Source organism: Nilaparvata lugens, chromosome 12 (genome assembly GCF_014356525.2).
Source record: "Nilaparvata lugens isolate BPH chromosome 12, ASM1435652v1, whole genome shotgun sequence".
Lineage (NCBI taxonomy): Eukaryota > Metazoa > Arthropoda > Insecta > Hemiptera > Delphacidae > Nilaparvata > Nilaparvata lugens.
This window is the reverse complement of record NC_052515.1, coordinates 21,532,448-21,558,237: the sequence shown is the minus strand read 5'-3', so window position 1 is coordinate 21,558,237 and position 25,790 is coordinate 21,532,448. Positions and strand designations below refer to the sequence as shown.

Genomic DNA, 25,790 nt, shown 5'->3' with positions numbered 1-25,790 from the left:
ATTTGAACGAGAATTTCCTCCCTCAAACGGTCACCCATCCAGTTTTCAACTCTTCCATCGTAGCTGAACATCTACACCCCATAGCAACTCCAGCACAGCAGGACATCCAATTATTCAGTTTAAGGGTCTCATCAGCCACCAGAAAACACAACCGAACCGTTCTGCAGCTACTTTACAACATCTTGGCCGAAATTCAAATTTCGCCATTTCATTGATATTTATAGTCGGCAGTAATTTTTGGCCTGAAAACTGCAATAAAGACTGTAATAAATTTATGGAAGACTAAAGCGCGCCATTTAACAATGAGGATGTTGACAAGAGGAATGTCTTCCGGGGAATTGTCATTATTCTAAATGGTGGAAATTTGTTTGCATCTATAATGGACTCTTGAAGAATTTTGTGGTGTTTTAAAAATTTGAGGTGATTAATCACATTCGATTATCACATAAGTGATGATGGAAGGGAATCGAAAGTTCAAATGGCAAAAATATGGAAAGAATAAATAGAACATTTTTTGAGTAAGCCTTCTCAAGGACTTTGAACTTCGAATAAGGAATTCTGAATATCTCTGGAATAACTTATCATTGTCTAGAATTAGAAGTTTCAGTGTTCAGGTTCAGAAGTTTAGAATAATGCACATAATGTTTCACAGGCACAAACTGTCATATCTGTTCTGTGGAAAACACATTTGGAGAGATTAGAGATGAAAGTGAAAACACATTCAAGAGACGCACTGAGAGATGGGATAGAATTTTTAATTCATTTGGAACAAGTTATAAGGTTTTCGTAATTTGTGTCTAGATCTAGAATGGGCTAATATGAGTGAATAAACTTCAACTTGGAAGTTAAAGATGCTCTTAATGGAACAAATTGCAATTCTTCACTACAAACTGAAGTATTCATTCCGAAAAAATATATATTAAGTGATCGGATTGTAAAGTACACAAGCGGAGAGAAGACAACGATCAGAGATCATTAATAGGTAGGCTTATTAAATTCATTGTAATGATTCAAGGTCCCTGCAGTCTCAAATTCCTTTTGAAGCAAACGCATTATATTTATCATGTTACTCTGAAAGGATTCAAAATTTTTTTGAAAAATACCAGAGTAGTAAAAGCGAAGAAACAGCACGTTTTCTAGTAGTTTTCAACCGGCTTTGAGCTGCGCTCTCAAAATCAACAAGAGTTACACGAGTCAAAGGAAGGCAGCAATACAAAAATGAAGAACGGTATCATCATTCTCCTACTGGTGCTTCAGAAAAATTTATCTCTCCTACCTCAGCCATTAACGATGACAACTCGAAAAAGAATCTTTTCAACTAGTACACAATGAAAAAAGAGTTCACAGAGATATCTCAGTAACTCTGTGTAACGCGTAAAGGACCAAGTCATCATTATAAATGAAAGGCGCGCTCAAAACGAACATAACCTCACTTTTGAAAAGCCCGCGCGCGGGACCCGTTCTCGTCTGCCATTGGTCAGAATGCTCCTCCATTGCTTTTTGATGAGAGGATGTTTCAAGTGCTCTCAACATTCTGTCGCTTACTCCGACATTCACTTTGATATACATTTTTCTCCTGTGCAACTCTAGAAAAATCGTCCGTATAATTGGCGACGGAGAGGTACAACACACCATCTTGTCGCGTACATTTTAACGAACAAATTAGAAGCGTTCCCGCGCAAAAGTGTAATTTGAGTGGGAAAAAGGAGGAGGTGGAGTAGAACGTACACTTGCTTTGAACCGACATTTGTCACCGACGTCTTTGAAGTAGTACTGTACATGATGCAACAGAAATTGTGCGATGAAAGAAGATGCAGAATTCTATTCAGTCAGAATGTTTTCTAATGAGGAAACTCGTCTGGTGACGAGAAAAATGAACGCAAACCTATATTAGACTGTGTTGTAGGCCTCCTTCAGAAAACCGGGAAGGTTTTTCAAAATAAACTGATGTAATCACCCTCTTTACGTGCGGTGAAGGTACTTGAATGAAACGAAGTCAACGAAAGCGAAACTTGAGTACGTTTGTGCATTGAAAACTTCATCTACTGCATGATCAAAAAGATTCTTTTCACCTCGATCTCTGTGAGAGCCGAATCTTGTGATGTTTGAGCCTTAATTATTATCACGGCAAACTCGATCCATTAATGATTGTTTGTCGGTATTTTTGTAGTCGGTCATGATAATTGGAGGTCAAAATATTGACGTGCGCCGGTACACGCGTTGAGGCTTCAAAGTGAGGGGTGGAATTTGATTGCGGTTATGTTTTGATAGCCTCTTGACAGAATTTATCGGTTATGAACGCGATCCTGTTTCTCAATGAGAGTGAAGATCTTTTGTATGTGTGAGATCCCTCTGTACGCCGAGCCGACACTGCTCATTTGGGGAAGCTTTGCTTTGATGTAGTTGCAGGCCACTTGAGGACGTGTGTGGCTGTAAGTCCGTGTGTGGGACATAAGTCCGTGTGAGAGAAGTAAGTCCGTGTATGTAGAGGACGGTCGTCTGCCCCTAAGTTCATCTCGATTGCTTTTCAAGTGTGTGGAACGATATCTCCTTACAAGATCTAGCTTTGATGAGTTGTGTCGGTCAATTTGTAGATACATACTGAGAATTCAGTGCATGTTTGGTACTGTTAGGAGGGTTGTAGTCGGGTGGTGCATCCCTGAAATTGGGTAAATTTATTAATTTACCGGTCTTTCACTATTCAGATCATATTAATGCAGTATTCAACACAATCAACACTGGTAGTAGGATATTCAACACGTGTATTAAAAGAATATCATCGTTGCAGTCTGATCATCTGAGTGTGAATTGTAAATTTTTAAGTAGAGTTTCCAAAATTATAGATTTTTGAATGATTCTTTATTTATTAAATGCTGCTAAGAGCTGCTTGATTTTGTAGTATAACTATTTTGCGACGTGAGGAATTAGGCAATGTAACTTAAGCACAAACAAATAAAACAAATACGATTTGAATTCTAATCTTATCTGTAATACAATCATAATCGCACAGTGAAACAGATATCAGATAATAATCATGATCACATCGTTCATCAGATATGAATGTTTCGATAAAATGACTATATCAGAAAGCTCAGTCAAGTTGATAAAGGATATTCAAACCTTGAGTTTTGCATGGATAAAGTTATGAAATTGAAACAACATTATGGTTACCTTCTATGAAACAATTCCACTTCATCTCTGTGGGCTACATTTTGGAATAGAATATAATTTTTACCCTGTGTATTTCACCCTGTGATTCACCATTAACCGTAACATCAATCCTTCCATTACAAGTATCTCTATTAAACACATTCCATTCAGAATTACTAAGCAGTTATTCAATTATTGAACATTTCATTATTCCACAGTTATTGAACAGTAGTTCCAATATTATAAAATGAATAAATAAGTATCAGTTATTGTTGATAATTATCAATAGAAACAAGAACCTCTTAGACTTGAACTTTGGTAACGATGACTCAAAAATTACTACACCTTTCATCCAGGCAGATGGCTAAACCATAAATTTATAAATCATCTATCGTGTTTGAAGCTACACTAGAAAATCAAGAAATTCATCTTGATGAGCATCTTAAACTACATTTGCGACTATACATTCGCATCAGGGTGCATCTGTGCCTTTCATGCATCTGCAGATGATGATTCAAGAAGTTGACACCTGCTATACTTTGCATACCTCAAAAATGCAATATGCAACTGCACTGCAATACGAGCAAAACTTTTGATAGACCACCTGGCTCCAAACATGCATTTTTACTACTCAAAGTGCATCAATAACACATCCATTACAATAGCGGACAACCCCTATAATAATTTTGCCATATGCTACGTGAAATTAACGAATACTAAAGATATTCACACAAAGACAACATGTAGCTCATTTATCTGACTTTTCAAACACGCAATTCATTTATCATGCGGTTTAGTGGTGTTTTTATAGGCATTCTACTAAAGCGGGAAGAAGATACATGGATTTTGTCCGGTATTGTGGGGAAAAGTTTATCAGAAATTTTATTTGTGTACTCAATCACCGCGCTAAATTAGCATCCATGAGATAAACAAGAGTGGATACTCTGTATGATGTAATGTGCAACCATCTGGATTAAATATGAGGAAAAAATAACTAAAACTCTTTGATGTCCAGGATGCTATAACGCAATGCATTTCTGAAGGTGAACCAGGCGAAACACTTCTGCTAAACCAGTAATGTTTTGTTACGTCGTTTTCAGATGATTTTTAGAACTTTTTTTTTCAGGTGATTTGAAGATGAGCTGTAATAATTTATGTTATCGATGAGTGTTTATAACACCTGCTGGTCATTGCATTGAGAGATCCATTATTACATTAATACAGTATATTCAAATGACATTCATGTAAATGGGAATTTATTAGCTTGATGTGGGTTTCTTTTTCGAAAGGCAAATTTAGAATGATAAACTTCTTTTGAACATTCATGCAATTATAATCCATTCAATTAATATGGATTATTTTTTAACAACTCTATGATTCAAAGGTGCTATTAGAAATTGCAGTTCACTAACTGCTGGAATATTATTACTGGTCAGTTCATCTTAATATAGTAGTTCTGGTTCATACCTTCCATTGGATATTTATTATACAGTGATATTCTATGATTCCTGATAATATCAATTCCACATTTTTATTACTTGTATAATTCAATCTCCATGTTTTGTCATTATCCAATCTTGAATTTTTTGTGTAGAACTTCGATTTCTTCTCTAATTGAAATTTCTGTTTTTGTGGTGTGTTTTAGCGGGGGGCGGGGCGGCTGCCAAGACGCTGCTGGGGGCGGGAGTGGGGGTGGCGAGGGACGCCGCCTCCTGTGTGGACGCTTTTTGGAAGATGCCACACAAAGGTATGAAAAAATATTCCAGATTCAAATTGAAAAAAATACAATAATACTTAGGTATCACGACATGTCATTATATTGCTGTTGAATCTGTTATCGTATCTATTTATAATATATAGGAGGGTATATTTATTCCATATCTATTCATAATAAATAGTATTGGAGGGCATATTTTTATGGATGTATGTCTTAAACGAGAGGTTTTTGAATCGTCAAGATGACTTCTTCATCAAAATAACTGTAGATCTCTATTTCTGTTCTATTATCAATTTTTGGTACTATATTCCGGTTCTCAAATCATAATAAATCTCAATTTCGAGTTTATCCTTATAAATCTTAGAAAGAGATTCATAATCACTTATCTATTAGTCAAGTGATGATAGAGATATTACTACCCAACCTCCTCCACGTTATCAAATGAAGACGTCATTCTATTCTAATCTCCGGTGATCTGGAACTTAAAAATGTTAATCATAACATGAAATTATTTCAAGTTTCTATTAATTTTTATATTTAGTATATGACATTTTCTTCTTTCCTGGTCTTTCATCTTTGAGATCTGTTATTATTGTTTTGTAGGTCTGTTATTATGTTTTCTCCAATCTACAAAACAATTTATAATGACATTTTCAATACATCCATAGAATTTGATAGTTTGAAGCACTAGAATTTAGATTATAACTCGATACAGAGGTATCAATTTGTTTTAAGCTCTGTACAGAACAGGTTGATAGATTCACCTGTAAAATGAATACTTCCCGTACAGACCAGATCGGCAAAAAACAGTCTACCTCTCAAGAGAAAGTGAGAGAATCCAGAAGAGTGAAAGAGACAAAAATATAAGATTGCTCTGTTTCTTGTTCAGCTTTACCGGTCGGTTATTTGATACGAAGTGAAAGATTATTAAGATGATAAACCTGTCTCTGGAATTGTCGTTTAGGATTTTTTCCTCTCTCTGATGTCTCTGAGGCCTCTTCATCATCTCTTGTTCTCTCTTACACCCAAACATCATCAATTCTTATCTTGATCGAATTTGTTGTGTTCCATTCTCAGCACTTATCAACACTCGTTATTCTCTTTTCACTATCCGTCATCTCTTTTTATCCTTTCTTTTGTATTTTTGTTATACCCTCTGTCTCCTAGATTTTCAACAACTCTATTAAAACAGATATGTTTGTAGTCTGCAATAAAACTTTATTCTTAGTTCTTATAATAAAGCTTGAATAATAAGGTTAACCTTGTGCTGTTGATAATATCCAGTTGCAAAGTCCCAAACCTAAGAGTTTACTTTCCTATAAAGATGGAGGGTAGAGTCTTCATCATTCTCTCCAGTTGAATTCTCATGAGCTCGCATTTTCCTAGTTCCAATATAAGATTCAAGATGAAACTCAAGAAACGGAACCAATTTGAAAATTCATAATGATATTATTCTTGATTGAATTTTTTATGATTCATTCAATGAAAACTATATGCAATGTGAGAAATACAGCTTTCTTGTTGAAATACAAATTGACTTACAACAAACTATGGATTAGCTCAAAGAATTTGGAAATGTACAGTGTATATCTAGGCATTTGAGACTCATTAGCTATATATTTGTTGTGTATCTGCCATACGCTGAGTAAATAATGGATTAGCTGTATAAGCCTCATATAGAAGGAAGGTTTTCTTAGACCGAACTTGGATAGTCCAATGAGTCATCGTCCAATTGATTCCCTGAAACCAGTGTGTAGGGACTTTCCTCTACATCACATAAAATGATGTTCCTGTACAATAGCATCTGGATTTTGAAAGAGATTACCTATTGGAAAAATCTTTTTGAACTTCGATTAAAGTGTTATATAGTAAATATGCAGCTCCAACGTATTTGAAAAATACATTTCAGGAAAAATCACATCGAGTACCTGTTCCTTTTTATATTTTTTATCAATAATAGGATAATAAAATAGTATAATAATAATTTTGGTACTCAACTATTGTTTGCCTACTCTTCTTCTACTAGAATCTATAAGAGTACAGTAACCTAGTAGATCCCTACCATGAATCACTAGGAGGTATGTTTCACATTGGAAAGAACGAAAGGCAACAAAAACTAATTTCGAAACAGATGGATAGTAGATAATAGATAGACTAGGGGCGGTTGGTTACAAGCTACTTGTAACCTGATATTTTATTTGTTAAAGTTTGGTAGAGAACGATTAGGTTTGAAACTCTGTGCAGAAGAACACCTTTGTGTATGTGTCAAGTGTTACACGCTAGTGATGGATTTGAAATCAATCTTTTCTAGAAGAATTGATAAAAAATCATCCTTATTGAAATTGAATGAATTCTTGGAGCGCAATTTATTATAGATACAGTAATAGGAAAATTAAAGTAGATCAGTTTCGGGTTGAACCTGTACATTTTTTCTCAAAAATATTTGTTTCGTGCTTGTAATGAATTAATAGATTAGTTTAAAAATAATTCCATAGTACCCTTTTTTAAAAAAAACAACTTTTCTTTATAAAAACAATAATAACTTGTCTTTGAATGTTCAATCCGTTTTCAACTAGTTGTTATTGTATTTTCTATGACAAAAATTGAAAAAAAAACTATGGAACTATTTTTTAACTAACAAATCAAGTAGCCCTAATAAATATAAATCTGAGTACCCTTTTTAAATTATTCCATCATGACATATTTCGACTACTAATGCCATTTTCAAGATTTTCATGCCTTGAAAATGGCATAAGTAGCCGAAACATGTTATGACAAAATAATTTAAAAAGGGTACTCAGATTTATATTCTCATTTATATTCAAAAGTAGCCCTTAAGAAAAAAGACAGCCCTAATGAAATACTTTATTAGAATTAATAGATTTATAAATCTGAGAAAACCTCTCAATCTAACTTTTAAACCCAACACTCTAAAATCTTGATTATCAGGATCAATTGGCCTGTACCGGCATTCATTTATTTCTTGGTCTTCCTATGCCTCGCTTTCCTTCGGGTTTGTACTCCCATGCTAATATTGAGAGCCTATGAATTGCATTCTGAGTAATAATGTGAAGACCAATTATCCCGATATTTCTTCAGAATATTCAATAGCGATTCTACATTCAGGATTGTGAAGGTCTCAAGCGAATACCATGAAATCTTTTTCAAACAGGAATTACTTAGAACCCATTGTAAATAGTTGTAACTCTGATTGAATGGTAGTGACTTGTAAGTACAGTCCTCACACTACTGCGGTCTGCAATTGAAGTTGTTGATTACACAGTAGTTGTTCTGGATTGGCATGTTTTTGGCATAGACTGTACTTAACACACGGATAATGCCCGTCTATTGATTGCGAGCCATTGAAAATCACCCGACTGCGGTTGAATTTTTAATTCATGGTTGGAAATTTGGTGGGGTGCAGATTGGCCTAGGCCTACTGTTAGACACTGCAACGCTAGCGTGTTAGATGATCCTTTCGGCGATTGAGTTCATACTTTGGCTTTTTTGTATAGAGAAAGAGAGAGAAGAAATTGGAAGAGTGAATATTGAGAGAGACACAGATCACCCCACACATTCTTCATCAATTTATCATCGGAATTTGTTCAATTTCATAAAATTTTCACTTCAATGTCAGGGGTTGGGCTGACTGTTTGAGTCATCTTCTGTTCTTGTTCTTTTACTTCTTCTTTTTTCATATTACTCTCTTCCTTCATTCTTGTCTTCTTTATCTTATTATCACACCCCTCTCTATTTTTCCAACTATCCCCTTGAGTCCTCTCTCAACCTTCTTCGAATTTCATCTTTTTTAGAAAATTTTATTCTCTCAGATCTCCTTCTTTCTTATTATTTTGTCAACGTTCTCAGCTTCCAATCTCTATCCTCCCTCCTGAGCTTTTTCTATTTTTCCACCTCTTTTCCCATTCTTCCATCTCGAAATATATATATCTACAGACTATTACGACAATTTCCTATTTCTCTTTTCTTGTGGTATGACACAGTTTTTAGGAATGATTCAACCAATTTCGAAGGAGACATTTGATTCCATTGTTCCCTATTATTTATTTTTTTCGATAATAAAATGTGGGCGTTGTACTATTATATAAGTGGATATCCTCACCCACTACATTCTAAACTCCAAATTAATCCAGTTCTAATGAAACTTAGGATTACCTTCACTCATTCAGTCTTACATAAATTTCTCTTCTACGACATACGAAGAATATTGCAAACGATATTGTAATTACTCATGTACGTGAATGGCTAAATCTATTTATTATAACATTATTGTGATTTATATGCTATTCATAGTTATAATATTGTATTACAGGTTGACTGACAAATCACTGGAAAGTATCTAGAAACCCGGTAGTTATATATATATCAATGATATTCGTATATTTTATGAATGACTACTAGGTAACCCGTGCTCCGCAATGCTTCAATTAGAAACTTGACTAACTGAAATCTTGACCTACTGGTATCTTGATGAATTTCAATTAGGCCTATAACCATTCTCGGTAAATTAGGAATCTATAGACTATTCTAAATTTCAAGTTAATCAGTCCAGTAGTTCAGACGTGATGATGCGTCACTCGTGGATTTCCTATCCCGTACTTGTATAAGCCAATTCTTTCCTATATTATATTATATTGCATGTATTATATATTTTTCATGATTAATTTGCTTGATTTAGATATTCGTTTCGCAATAACATAATAAAAATATTCGTTTGGAAGAGTTTTCAAATGGGAAAATATCTGAATCATTTGAATAATGACCCACAGTTCATCTAGTTAATGAAATCTGCCAATAAGTGTGCCAGCAATCTTGGAAACCGGCATCCAGTATTCTGTCTGAGGTTGGTGCCGGCGGTGAAATGACTTTTGAAAGTCGGTTTAAGAGTTGAGACAGTTGGAGAGAAGACAACTAGATGATATTATGGCCGACTGACAGCCGAGGCAGGTCGGTCCTTTTACATTTTCAATAATATCTTGCTTTCTGCTGGCCAGCCGGCCAACATGTCACATGTTGTCTACTAGAAGCGACCTGTCCACGTTCACTTCTAAACCAGACCGCTTTTCTTTCACTTCTTCTTTTTCTCCTTCTTCTACCTCTTCCTCTTCTTCTTCTTCTTCTTCTTCTTCTTCTTCTTCTTCTTCTTCATCATCATGATCATAAACATCGTCATAATTATTATAATCATCACCACAATCATAATTTCCTTATTTTTCTTTTACTTCTTCTTCTTCTTCGTCTTATTCTCCGTCTTCCTCAACATCATTTTCCTCTACTCCTTTCCCTTCTTCATTCACTAAACCCAACTTTACTCTTCTCTTATTTATGCTTCTTTTCCTGTTACTCCTCTTGTTCACTTGACTTGATAATTATTTGTTCTCTACTCTCCCTCTTTTTCTACAAATTCCCTCTCATAGCAAACATCTTCTCCTCCTCTTTCGGCTCCCTTCCATTCTCTTCCTCCTCCTCCTTCTCCTCCTCCTCCTCCTCCTCCTTCTACCCCTACACTTTAGCCTCCTGGTCACTACACTATATCATCATAGTATCTCTCATTTCTACTATTTGTTTGTTGAATTCTTGTTCACTGTTTCACCTTGATGCCTCCTCTTATTCTTAATCATTCCTGTTACCTTCCTAGATTCCTCATACATCGTTCCAAAGTGAAGATAAGTCTTATTTTGCTCTCATTTCTTGTTTTTTACAGCTTTCGCCTATCCTTCTTCTCACAATGTTATGCTATATTTCTTGTAAAACATTTGAAACTATTATGATTTTCCAACCAAAAATGATCTATCCCTCATATTTTCTTGAATGATTATTTAAAATAATCATTTCATTTTTAGAGTGTTCTCAAATCATCGTCTCAAGAAAAATACACACCTTCGAAAAAGCTGCAGAATATACAATTCGATACGATCAAATGTATTCTCAACTAAAGCAGATGTATACAGAAAATTAAGTACACAAAGTTTATGCCAATATACATTGAGAGGGGAAGCCTCCAACACAGACAATGCATAAAGATCCAGCGAATAGGACGAGCTGTTTCATCCTGAATTAGGGGGTTGGTTTCGAAGGGTTCCGCGGGGGTAAGGGGGAGCCCTTTCTCATCAGAGGGCAGCTAGCCCTGCAATGGATAGGCGTGATGACATGACGAGGAGTAAGAATAAAAAACAGTGTGAGGGAGAGAAAAGTTTGTATTACAGGGAGAGAGTAAGAGACAAAAAAAGATTGTATTGAGGATGAGTGAAAGGGAGGGAAGCAGAGGATGGCATCATAAGGAAGAAGAGTGAGAGAGAAGATAGAGTTATAGGGAGGGAGAGTAGGAGAAAAGATAGAGAGAGAGGAAAGAATTGAGAGGGATGCTACTCACACTGAATAGAAAATTGACAACGGTTTGCATTGATGGAGAACCGCAATAAAGAATTGGAAGCAGAAGACAGAAGAGGAAGAAGAAGAAGGAGAAGAAAATAGGAGTTGGTGAAGAGGAGAGAGAGGGCAATATCAAAATTGGGAACCCACAGAGGGTGACCACAAAGTTAGGGGAGGGGCTTGTGATCATGCTGGTGAATTTTTGATGATGATAGTTACGATAATGATGATGATGATGATGGTGGTAGTGATTATTACAATGGAGGCCCAATTGTGATATAGGGAGTGACAATGGCTAGTAGGTGATACAGAACAATGATATTTCGATTGTTCTTGAAGAATCTTTAGTGCAGATTTTACAAATGAAGAGTTGGGTTTTTACATGCTGTCTGATTGTTTGTAATTGAAATAATTATAATTACAAGAGCATCTGAATTGAATGCTGTCAACAATTATTATACAATATCCTATACATTATACTGTAAATTTGAAAAAAAAAATTAATCAGCTTTCGAACAAAAAATGTCAGCTCTACTTTATTGCCATTCCTTGCTTGTTATTCCACTTGTCATTTATAGTTTGAAGTTTAATGAATTTTCAAACACAATAATTGTATAATAGGAACGAAACATTATTTTTGTACTATAGATGTAACTCATTGATTCGAGTCGACGTTTTTGCATTTTTCTCTTGATGTATAATGTTTGAATGTTCATATGTTGTGCATTTACGGCGAAACGCGGTAATAGATTTTCATGAAATTTGACAGGTATGTTCCTTTTTTAATTGCGCGTCGACGTATATACAAGGTTATTGGAAATTTTGCATTTCAAGGATAATATTAAAGGAAAAAGGAGCCTTCTTCATACGCCAATATTGGAGTAAAAATCAGACTATAGAATTATTCATCATAAATCAGCTGGCAAGTGATTACACAGATGTGTGGAGAAGCTAGTCTATTGCTGTATTTCCATAAGGTCTAGTTTCAATCAGGTAATTGTAGATGAGAATACTGCGTGAGGTCTACTGTTCACAGAACTACTAGTAATATTCGAGAACAAGTTACACCATTAATAGTCAGACAAGTAGATCAGCATTTCAAATGTGTATGTTTATCGAATCAGCAGTAATTTTTCATATGTTCAATACATCTTTTTAAAAGCTGCCCAGTTGAATTAATGAAATCGAATACAATTATTACTATTTAATTTTTGGATGAATTTACCATAGTTATCCTCCTCTCTTACTAATCTTCACATACCATACATTTATTAGGAGAAATGTTGGGGGCACCTAGAATGTCTCAATAGCTTAAGGAGATCTAGTGGATACGAATTGTATCCATTAATACCACAGAAAAAAGAACCTTCTTATCTTATATTTAGAACCCAATGAATTTGTAAGCAGACTGGAAAAAAAGTTTCTTAAATTCTTTCTTCCAACGTGAGTAATGTGGGGAGTCAGTGGGCGTCAGGAGGGTAAATCTAGAGACCCAAATTTTCTCAATCCTGAAAAGCCGGATCTAGTACATACTAGAGGTGAATCAAATAGTGTTCAGCAACGCACAGGCCACAATAAATTTGTAAAAGGATTAGAAACCTCCCCCCCCCCCAGCACAACACACTCTAACCTCATGTCGGTTTGTTAAGGTGAAGAAGCGGAAACGTTACATGGAGTGACGTGACGTGTGTCCGTGAATACGCGTACGGGAATTTATGCGACTGAGTATGTTCACTGTCACCTACAAGTGAAGGGGTTTTCTTGGGTGGTGGGGAGGGGAGAGTTTACCGGGGACACTGGTGATGTTTTGAGGGGGGAACCCTGAAGAACCCCCCTTAGGGGTGGTTAGGAACCCCGGGAGGAGGCACGTTTTTGGGTTTAGTGTGCCTAGTGACCCGTAACATCATTTCCCACCTACATACAAGCAGTCATCCTTTCCGACACTGGAGAACAGTTCATGCATGTATTGAAAATCACTTTCTCTTTTTCGGCGCGCTGTAAATCAAATGTGATCGGCAGAATTCGTTTACGCCGAAATGGATTTCAGACGGTGCAAAGTTACACGCCACAGTGGCTTCGAATCGAAATCAAATGTGTGTAGAAACTACTGTCCGACCAAAATGACAAGCATTTGATGAATGACATTCAGTAATTTATAAAATAATTTGGATCAAAACAATGGAAAATATTAGAGATAACAGAATTACAGTACAAAACTATGAATCAATTTGAACTGTTCATGACTAGTATCCTCCACTTTTAAAGATTGATAGAGGAAGTCCTCCAAGGAGGTTCAGGAGATTCTATAATTATTACTTGTTTCTGAGTGAGGGACCTAAACAATGTTCTATCATTAATATCACAGACGTGATGATGCGTCATTCGTGAAATGTGGCATTCAAAGTGGTAGGTAGAATTGAATTGATAATAAATGGATGTAGATTAAATAAGTGATTGCCTCAGCATACATAATTATCTAAACTGATAATTCAGATTATGTGGTACCATGTACAGAATGTTAATTAGAACCCATACGTCCATTAAAATTGTGCTTCAACAATTAATCTAAATTATTTAGGAGGCTATCCACACTATCACCACTGCCACATTATGAATAAAAATTTAGGAGACGATCAGTTTTGGTTAGGACTGTTGTTTCTCTCCCATATTCAAAGTATTCAAGTATTCCAATGCCAACGTCCCAGGAGATGGTAAGGAGTTATTGGCATATTTCAGATTCATGATGTGTAAAGTAAAACATCACCGACACCATTATGTATGATGTAAATTAATTAATGAATGCGGTATTGAAAGTGATAGTTAAAATAAAATTTATATTAAATAGGTGTAGATCGAAGAAGTGATTGCCTTAGCATACCTAATTACCTAAACTGATAATTCAGATTAGATAAGTACTGTGCACTTATCAATAACGAGCTCTCCCGTTGAAAGAGTGGCTGCTCGAATACAGTAGGCTATTTACTACTGGATAATAATGGTAAATAGATTCAAGATCGATATAATCGTTATGGAGCATCCAAATCACTTTTAAAGAACTCTATAACTTGAGTTATTATTCGATCTATACGATTCAGGGCTGTTTGCACAGTGCCAGTTTAAACTAAATTTCATTTTAAACAGGATTAAATCCGTATCAAGTCTCGTTTATTATAATGTGTTTTTGAGCTTAAACCACCTTTATTTCTTATTAGCATCTTACCTAACAATATCCATGGACAAGACTCTTAAAAAATCATCTTCACCAAATAAATAAACTACTGTATCTTCTATTGGAACTATTGTTGTGTTGTAGCACCTAGGAACAAGTAATTTGAGTTGAACGTAAATAAAACTTCAACCATACTGATATCACTTTATTGTGTATCATGACAACATCTCTCATAGATAACATCAATAGATAAAAAAAAACATGAATGAATTTATCAGTGGCTTTGAACGCAACCAATGGTTATCTATTGATGTAGATCATTGGTTATCTATGAGAGATGTTGACATGATACTCCCCGTTCGCAGTAATAAAGAAATTTATAATTTATAAAAATAATTTTACTTCATCAAAAAATAATTACATAATTTTTAATTCATCATGTATCATGTCAGCATCTCTTATGAATAACTTGAACGCTTCCCATTCTCAAACAATTATGACAGTTAGATTTGAAACACACTGAAACTTCGTTGATTTTGACAGCTAACTCTGCTGCCCATCATAACAGCAGCAGTAACATCTCCATTCAGTTTTCCAATCTGGAAATACCACAACATTCACTACTCTACACGTGACACATTATTATGCATCCAGTAGCAGCCATTCCAGGATACAGGGGCGCATGCCCCCAAAAATACCTTCCTTCATCCCTTTTACAATTTCCCCTCTTCCATTTCCTCCCCAACCCAACTGCGAGGGAAGAGTCGTCGTTATCTTTACGACGCTGGAAGCTAGCTACGCGCATGCGCCATCACGAGCGACGCATAATAAAACGCTGGTGTGGTAATAACAGTGCGCGTTGCCATGTGGCTCTGTTGCCATGGTAACCGTTGGTGGATTCGCACGCTGCTCGCCAGGTGGCGTTGCGATCGATGTGAATTTCCCGCGCGACAGACGTGTCTATTTTGGGAGGAAATTACCGTTGTTGTTATTATTAGAATCGTCATACTCTACAGAGCAATTCAGCCTCTGCTCTTGACTGTCTTCCCTGATTTTCTCCTTCCATTGTCTACGGAGTTTGTTGTGGTTTTCCCAGAGTTATCTTGTCCATTCTTCATACCTCAGATACAAACCTGGAAACCTGTGTCTATAACAATCTATGTATCCTTTGTATGATGTTGTATCAAAAGAGGATTGTAAGAAGTTCTCTTTGATGTATTCTACAAGCCTTCATGTTTGCTGGAGTCATCAATTTTATTTTATTGTTCTCCTATAATCAATTATCAATTTGATGCTGAGTTCACCAAGGTGGACTTCCTACAAGCCTTAAGATATGCTATGTTTGGAGTCGTCAATTTGTTGAAAAAATTGTCGTCTACAATCAAATATCAATTGAACAAGTTGGTCAAAGTTGAAATTTTTCATCAAGTGTTCATTGAAGTATTGATGTTGATACTGGGTGCTTCATACTGGTGTTCATGTCAGCCGTACTCATCCTCAACTTTTTTTCTAAATCCTCAACGTGTATTATATTTGTGAAAATGCACTTTTTCACTGTACAATAGATGAACGTACTTCGAGCTCACCATGCTTAAACCATGATGGTGACTAGATAACTTGTTCATAGAAATATGGTAGGGATGATTATGGCTAGATGATAGAATAAAGCAATCTCCACAATATTGCTGAAGCATAGGGCCACTACGTCATTTTTAATCAATTCTTATGTTTTAGCAATAAGAGAAATCATTTCTCAGTAATAATCAGATAATTTTAATAATGATAGGAATTATGATAAAACATGAATAACGAATGATTTAACACGATAACTGAATAGAACAGGGATTATTAAAGTAGGTCTTGTCAATAATTTTCATGAAAATACGTTAACAATAATGATAAGAACGATAAAACAAAGATGAAACACATGTTACACGTTTAGACACGTTTAGTAATAACTACTAAACTCTTCTACAAATATGGAAAGAAAATAATACTCTGAGGTGAAAATAATCCTAAATAATTATAATTTAATAAAAATAACAATATCAAAGACGACAGAAGCCCTCGTTTGAGGATGATTGCAATTACCATTATTGTGCACCCTTAACAATAATTTCACACTCAATACACACCTACTACCACTACACGTAATTATGACACGGTGTCCGCTCCCTTAACGAAGGGCATCTTCCACTCTCAATCCCTCTCACTCGCTCGCACGTCTCCTCTGTCTCTTTTTCTCTCTCACCCTCCCGCAACCACTCACCTATCTCCCTAACTACACTCAAGTGAGCGCATCGTAGTACTTCTTTTAGTCGACTACCCCTGTACTCTTTTAGTTACACATTAATAACTGCCCTGAACAAAAACAGTAATTTCGCTTGCACGTGCTTCTTAGCAACACCCTGTATGTAACATGAAAGCGTGTAATGTATGAAAGTGAGTCGGCGTTGGTTAAGTTTTACTTTGACATGGTCTGAAACGCGTCCGTTCTTTTAATAAGTGTGTGCAACGGCGCCCCTAATTCGACAGTGCGCTCGTCTCGTCTTCAGTAAGCTGATTACTCTTGCAACGAGTGGCGTCACTTGTCTTCAAATAGTGCTTCAAAGGATGCAATGAAATGAGTTCATTTTAATTTCGTGTGATTGTCTCTGGATATTGATCATTGGTTATTGATCTGGGATGTGATTAATATTTCGGTTGAAAAATAAACTGTTCAAGAGAAATTTATGTTCAATTTGTTCGTAGTCCGTAGGAAAATAATTTGTCGCTGATATAAAAAATCTTGAGATGATGCAATATAAAAACTCTTGACAACTTAACGATGAGAACAAGATTGATGAATAGCCGACTGAATCAGAACCATTAATCGATCATTTTCTCGAAAAATTCAACATATTTTGTATGTGTATTTATTAAGAGACTCGTTTATGCTTGAAATAGAAATGTGATGAATCAGTAGTGATTTTGGAGTGGCGGTAGTCGAGTGGGTCAGATGCTAGCTTTATGATTCAGAGGCCTGGGTTCAAGAGGCCTGATTCAGAGGCCGCGGTATCTTCCCCGGCCCGGGCAAGATATTTATCTCGGGCCACTCCCGTGTTTCGAATGTACACGTTAAGTCGTCGGTCCCGGCTGCCTAAAAAAAGCAGTCGTTAGGTCATGTCAGAGGCCCTGAAATTGATCAGTTGCAACCTGAAAATTCTGACACCAGACCTGAGCCAGCCAGGTCACTCGATATTATTTCATTATTAGTAGGTAGTGATTTGAACCAAATCGATGTGTGAATAGTTAAAGCAATAAATGCTGTATGTAATGATGCCTATCAAAGCAAGTGATGCGTAATACGTCTTTGTACTTGTGTACAAAGAATCAAATACAAATCACTGGAGCATAAGTTCAATGTATTCTACATAATTATGTTAATTGAGCAATAAAGAGGTCGAGGCATAATCAGATGGATAAAAATCAACAAAGCATGCTTTGAATGAAATCTATGTCAGCAACTATGTCCAATTCAAATTAATAACCGTGAATGCAATAATTGAATTTATTAAATTACAGATTTTAAAATGTACTGGTATACGATAGATACAAATCAACAAAGCAAGCATTCAATTAAATCCATGTCAACAGCTATATCAAATTCAAAATGGAAACTTCAAATTGATTTTGATATTGAACACTGAAATTGAATGTCAATTGCTAAATTAATCACGTATTCCATATTATTCAATGTTATTTCACCCGCTGGTTCCAAAACGTAGCTTTAGAATTTTTAACATCCAATTCCTTATCAAACTTGACAAATGTTATCTCTAAAACTATACATCTAATCATATATGGGGGAAGTAGATTCTTATCAAATCTTCAGAATTTACCGTATAACCAACAGATTCATCCAATCCTCATAGAGAAACTAAACATTCATCCTCGCATCATAGAAATCGATTTCGCGGTATTAGGGTGGACATCTGTCATAAGATTTGTCTGATCTTCATCCAATCTACACACACTTTTCCAAACATCTCTTCCTTCTCCGCCCTCAAAAAGCACTTCAAAATTTCTCTCTTCCTCCCTCTTCACTTCCTCTTTTTATCTAGTTTTGTATTTCTTTCACTCAAATTTGTCTAGTATCTTTCTTCATCTGAAAAATACAGAATACATTACAGCTACGATAATTACTATACCTACATTTTAAAAATCTGTCTCGAGAGTGCTATATTGTAGCAAACCTCTCCCGATTTGAGAGCCACATTTCTCCCATTATAAACGCCAACAATATGAGGCTCAATATTGCTACATAACAATGGGATTACTGTGCGAGAGATCTGGAGACCGCGTGTGCACTCAAATAGAGAGCGAAACAGAGAGAACGAGAGAGAGAGAGTGAGAGATGGAGTTGAAGTGAGTGAAAGAAAGAGAGAGATTGTGTGTGAGGAGATAAGAGAACACACCCGGTGTGTTTTGGCTTACGGCTTGCCTCCTATTATATTATTGGTGGATGAAAAAGAATGAAAGACGGCAAAAAATATTATAGAGAATGATGTGAAGTGCCTCCGCCAAGTCTCTTCTCTACAGGATAAAATCGATCCCAAGCTATTTTCCTATACACGGGACACAAGTCGCAGGAGTATTTCAAGAGTGGAGAAAAGGAAAAAATGTTAAGAAAAGGATTAGAAAGGCGGTGGTGGAGCAGTAGGAGGAGGAGGAGGAGTAGGATGAGGAGGAGAGGGGAATGATGGAACGAGTTCACGTTGAAGATTTCTTCGGTTGTCCTCTGAAGACGAATGGAAAAGTCAGCCAAGTGGAAAATGGTTGAAGAGCTTTTGCACCGGGTGGATACGAAAGGAAAGAAGAAGAAGAAGAAGAAGAAGAAGAAGAAGAAGAAGAAGAGAATGAATAAGGAAGAAATTGGTGAGGGAGAGAGGAGGTGAAGAAGATTCGGAAGAAAAAGTGGAAAACGAAAAGAATAAATCGAAATTTCAGTGAGGGCAGATTTTTAGCCGGTTTCGGTACGACAAAAATAGCGGAGACATCTTACCTCTCTCTCACTCGTTCGTTCTTTGTCACTCCCCATTCCTCTCACTACCTTCCATCATTCTCTTTCTCTCTTCAGCAGTCTCTGAATAGAACCGTAGAAGTAGATACACGATAAAATAAAATCCTGATGCTTCACATATAGCTTCAATATGTCTACAAATATTATTTCATTTTCGATATACCTGAGATAGCAGCAGAATATTACTAAGGTGGAAGCAACGATGAGGAGATTGAGATTGGAGTATGGAGGTAGAAATATTGCTTACACGGTGACTCGGTATTGATCTAGGAGGCCTGTCTTCTTGAATGTATGAAGATTGGGAACTGCCCTTCCAATGTTTTTCTTGCAATTTCTATACTTTCTGACAATCCAGTTTATTCATTTTTGAGATTTATAAAATAGAATTATAGTACCCTTTGGAATTAATAAAACAAGAATACAATTATTTGTATTATTATTTTATTAATTTCAAAGGGTACTATAATTCTATTTTATAAATACAAGAAAGTAGCCCTCAATTCAAACATTTTATTTTTGAGAGTTCAAGTGTTCTTCCTGATTGGATATTTACAATTCTTCAGGGTTGATCCAAGAAATAAATCAACTTCATCATTAGTAGGGATCAATATTATACTAAAAATAAGAGAATGTATATATTTTAGTAAACAGAATATCTGGTCCACCTCTAGATTCAGAGGATGAGAGGACCAATCCAATTTCATCTCTCATCTCAACTTGAGGTGAATTATACTTATATCATTATTGTAAGATGGTAGCCTAGAACTATCATTCTAATTTGAGAGTCCTTTAAGAAATCGTGGAAGACAGAATACTTTGAAGGAAAAAAGAACACATGACTACAAATAATTGAAAATAAATTTTTAAAAGCAAGTACTTTAAGGAATAGTATCACGAAAAATGAATATGTTTCATACAATTGAAAGATGTGATCTTTGTACATATATATTAACAATGGGAAATATGATCATTGTTTTCAAGGTGATATAGCGCTCTAGCTATCATGTGATCACCACCATCCCTTCTTAAAATTCATCCAATAAAATATCTCTGACTGTCTTTTGGCAAATCATTGAACTCTATTGATTTATTTTCTCTCTGATGAATTAATTGATATAAATATTAACTGATAGATATTAATTGATTCCTTTCTATCCATATGTAGGCCTAATTTCCAGCACACTCTTATCATTCAAACTTTCTCTCTCTTACTTCAAATCTCTCTTGCTCCACCATCTTCCAAACTTCATTCTCTCTCTCTCTCTCCCTTGATCCTCTCCTGACACCCTGGCAGCTGCACCCCACTTCAGGTGAGATAATTCGCCAATGATTTTCTGATATCGCTCATCCTAATTCCCTTCTTCTTCTTTTTCTCCCTTTCTCCCTAAATCCTCCCTTCTCCTCTTCGCTCATATTGTCACATAAAAGCCGCAGCGAAATTCCGTCTATTGTCCTCTTCTCTCTCCCCTTTTCATCATCAAACCCTCTTGGAAAAAAATCAGCCCAATAATCGTTTTTCAAGCCCCCAACAATCGTTTTTCCCACATTGTTGGCACAACTAAGCCAAGCCGCGGGCCGCACCAATTTGTATCACATTCAAAAGTTAAGTCATCTACAAAAACTGTATTATTTGGCTACATTTCAACCAATGCGACCATAGTAGATGAATACAATAGTATGTACTACACGAGCCATGGTTCGGATCAATCCTTGGTTTGTATCTCTAGGATCAATTTCATCCTGGCAGCTGGAAATCATGACAAATAATATTTTCTATTTTGTTGGACGTGGAGTGACAGATGAAATAATTCCTTGAGAATGATACGAGGCAATGATGACATTGAGATGGAAATTTATGGACGAAATATATTTTCTTCTGTCAAGAGTAACACAAATTACAAAAGATACACACGTTATTTCTTTTTGTTATGAAAAGATGGTTATTGAATGAAGTGAGTGGATATAATGAATATTAGTTTGGAAAATGTTAGCCAAATATAGATTTTCAGTATTTTCATAGTGGAAGAGATATAACGATAACAGTGAGCAGAAAACATAAAAGAAGATTCAGTAGGAAAAGACGTGGAAGTTGTTATAATAAAGTATCTTCAGGATCAAATAATCATCTGACCATGGATCAAATTTACACAAAATAAGAAAATTGACGATTATCATTCAATTGATTCATGTATATGGCAATAGAGTTGTTTAGAATTTGGTAGTCCAATGTTTGGTATTTTAAATTAGGTTGTTCTCTAGTAAAACAAATTATCTTTTTAAGACAGTTCCTGATGAAACTCTCTCCTCAATCAATATGTGAGTATACACACTTCAAATATTCCCTTCAAGATTAACTTCATAATTATCAAAGTGAGACTCTTTTTACTTTCCTTGCCCTATTACCATAGGTAAGGAAGGTATTGCTTTCCGAAAAAAATTATGGTACCCCAATTTCTAAATTTCTATACCTTTCAAGGTCCCCTGAGTCCAAAAAAGTGGTTTTTGGGTATTGGTCTGTAGCCTATGTATGTGTGTGTGTATATATATATATGTGTGTGTGTGTGTGTGTGTGTGTGTGTGTGTGTGTGTGTGTGTGTGTGTGTGTGTGTGTGTATGAGTGTATGTGCGTCTGTGTACACTATATGTCCTTTCACTATAAGGATCCGACACGAACAATGTTGATCAAATGCAATTCAAGATGGCGGCTAAAATAGCGAAAATGTTGTCAAAAACAGGGTTTTTCGTGATTTTCTCGAAAACGACTTCAAAGATTTTGATCAAACTCATACCTAAAATAGTGATTGATAAGCTCTATCAACTGCCACAAGTCCCATATCTGTAAAAATTTCAGGAGCTCCGCCCCATGAATGCAAAGTTCGATTTTAGATTCCCAATTATCAGGCTTCAGATACAATTTAAACAAAAAAAATCAAGTGGAATAGATTGAATATAAAAATCTCTATAATTAATGTTCAGTAACATCTTTACCTAAAATTGAAAATAAACTCCAAATTTGAGAAAATGTGATTATTTAATTTCAAATTATTGTTGATTCTATTAAATGATTCACTATGAAGAGATAGAAGACCTCGTGTGTCTCCAGCGTTATTGCCCTGTCACCAACTGGCTCAAATCTTTGAATAGTAGACTTGAGATGCGCGGGAACACTAGCGTCAGGTGATCAATTTTCATAACGGCAAGGAGAGTTGTGTGAGTGCGCCACACCAGAATTTTTATGTTTGAACCGTTCAAATTTAGTTGAGGGAGAAGCATTGTTATAAGGAAAGCTAACAATCTAAAATCAATCCCACTGCAAGTGACTCAAGCTACTTACTACTCTGTGTTCATGAATATAATTTTTTTTGAGAAAGGCAATTCTTGTATTGAAAGTTTAATGTGTCCCAGTAATATACTGAAATTACTGAAGCTAGTTACTTCCTCATAGTCAGGGTTCTTTTCCATAGTAGCCGGTTGGAGACCCGATTCGTAGCGGGCATCAATCCGAGACGAACCGAGCCGGATAACCGGATGCCAATTCGGATAAACCGACAGTTGCCTCCCCCACCCTTTCAGCATTCCTTCCACCCACCTCCTTTGCACACATTCTACTTAAAGCGTGTGAACACACGTGCCACGCCGTGTAATCGATACTCTACTTCACCTCCTCCCCTTTTCTTCACTTCCTAGTTCCTTATTCTTTTCCTCTTTTCCTTTTTCTTCTTCTTCTTCTTCTTAATCATCTCGTTTTTTTGTTTCATTATCTTTCTTTTCCTTTGTCGTCAGTTTTTCATCATCGACATCATCTGACTCTATCAACGTCTTATTTATTTCTTTGTCTCTCACTATCTTCTCCTTCTCTTCCCCTTTTGATCTGTTCGATTGTCAGAAAATCATTCTCTAATTTGGTTAATAACTCTCATCATTTTTTTGTTTTTTTTTTTTGTCTTAAACTTGTCCTCTGTTTCAGCTAACCTTTCTCCACTTCCTAGTTCTTTATCCTCTTCTCCTTCTCGTCCTCTTTTGCTCATCGTCAGGGAATCAATCATCTCTATTTTTTCATAATTTTCTCTTCTTTGTCCTTTTCTTCCCATTCTCGCTCTCTGTCTTCATTGCCTTTCTTCACTTTTTTAATTCCTTGTTCTCTCATCAATTTAGTCCTCTTCTACTCATTCTCATTGCCAGGAAATCTTTCATCTTCATTCGTTCCATTATTTTTTCTCTCCATTTTCTCTCAATTGACCTTGTTCTCTAATTAAACTCACCTTTTCTTCACTTCTAGATATCTTATTCTCCCTTCCTTAACGTCCTCTACTATTCATTATCATTAGAATGAAATTATCCACCTACAATTATTCTACCAAACAAACATCGTCCCCTCTCCTTTACGTTCTTTCTCTTTCCCAATTATCAAGTTTTTCTTTCCCTTATCATATATATTTTCTTCTCTCCTTCACTTCCTCCTTCGCCTACTTATCACCCATATCATTCACTTTCTCTCTTCTTTCCTTTCTTTCTTCGCTTTCTCACTCCCCTCTCCTTCAGACTCCATTCCCACCGTTCACCCTCATTACAGCCGTACAATCGGTCTCACTCACTGATCACTGTTTGCTTATTATTATATCACCCCGCGCCAACTCCAATTCATTTCTTTATCGCAGTTTTATTGCGACGTCGTTCGACGCTTTATACAACGATTACAGCGTGTCATATCAATGGCATGGCAGCACACGCCTTCATTGTAATGTTGATTGCTCATAACAAACTCTGTCACACTGATTTCTGTCACGTGTATGGTGCCATTGCTAACTGACATGTTCATTTCTGCGAGTTGACAGCATCGCAACATGATTGGAAAAAGTGGGAGGATCTTAAAATGAACAAGTCAAAATAATTCGAAGATGATTGATAAGTTGTGGGAGAGATATTCGTATTCTCATAATCTTTTATCGTCTTCTTCTGCTTTTTCTTTTCCCTCTTCTTCCCTCCCTTAATCCATCCCCCACCACACATAAACAACCTATTAATCCTTTTCTCTTTTTCCAACTCTAAGGTTCCTGTGTCTTGAATTAACATATTCTTTTATTTCAAGAATAAAAGCTTATATGTTATAACCAGAGAGAATAGAACTGAATTCTCATTCTATTTCCTCTGGTTATAACTTCTTCATTTCATGCAGATACTATTCACTTTGTGCACCACATAGAATTTTTTCAACATACCCTATAGTGATATTTTAGTTCATAATTGGTTGTGAAAAGCATTAAATAGTAGGCTATGCATTAAGCTGTATATCAAATAATTATTAACTATATCTAATCTGCAGAAATTAAAACTCTTTTGTAGAATTTCGATGACTGAAAAGACGATTGATTAAAAAGCTTCAAAATGAGCCTTATTATTAATATCAGATATGTATAAGAGATGTATTAATATCATTGTGAATCAGTATTGTATGAAATCTATTGGGTTCTCAACTCTGTATCTTCGCATTCTGTACAATGGATCTGTTAAGGTGCGTATAGATATACGCGCCGCGAACATGAGCAATTCACTTTTAATCAGCTGACTATATCTGTATTTTTTACAGAAACGGTAAAATACAGATATAAAAAGCTTGGCATCAGCTGATAAGTGGATTGCTCATGTTCGCGGCGCATAAATCTGTACGCACCTTTAAGATTGCAGATAAAAGCAAACTTGATTACAAAACATTATAGTTGTATTGTAAGTGAAGTCATAATAAATGGAATGTTGTCAATCATAGTTTTAATTGCAGATACATAGTGGTTCGCAACATGTCTTTGTTCTCATTCATTAATTACAAGAATTAATTCATTGTAATGAAGATTAAGGTAACATCCAACGAAATTTCTAGGAAGAACGTTGAACAATAAACAAACCTCATTAAAGATAAATCACTACACATTATTCCTTCAACCACCAATCCCCATCACAGTCATCATTGACTGCAATGACATCCCTTCAATTGAGAGCCAAACAAATTCAGAGAAGTTGTATGTAGTAGACTCCATCAATGCAGGCAATTCCAAACCAATTTTACTCTCTCCCTCTTTCTCTTTCTCTTCCCTTCAGCAAATCCCTTTGATCCCGGATTAATGAAATGTACTTCCATCCCTGTTTTGTTATTTGGGGTCAGATTGATGAACAGGAGGACAAGAGGAACAGGAGGACAGGAAAAAGGGCCGAAAACGGAAGCTAGGGCAATGAAGAAACGAAGGAGCGAATAGTTTATATTAGCCGAGGGGTCCTACAATACGAATGCCTACAAATGCTAGTGATAT

The 25,790-nt window shown here is 35.8% G+C and overlaps 1 protein-coding gene across 7 annotated transcripts in view; it reads left to right on the top strand.

The window, feature by feature from the left end:
• The window catches only part of LOC111053957 (paired box protein Pax-6), a 109,278-nt gene that overhangs the window by 13,101 nt on the left and 70,387 nt on the right, over positions 1 to 25,790 (top strand). For all 7 annotated transcript variants that reach the window (XM_039439136.1, XM_039439133.1, XM_039439132.1 and 4 more), the window contains exon 2: positions 4,796 to 4,897. In XM_039439136.1, the coding sequence (XP_039295070.1) occupies positions 4,885 to 4,897 (13 nt within the window). In that variant the 5' untranslated portion in view covers positions 4,796 to 4,884. The remainder of the gene's footprint in view (positions 1 to 4,795; positions 4,898 to 25,790) is intronic.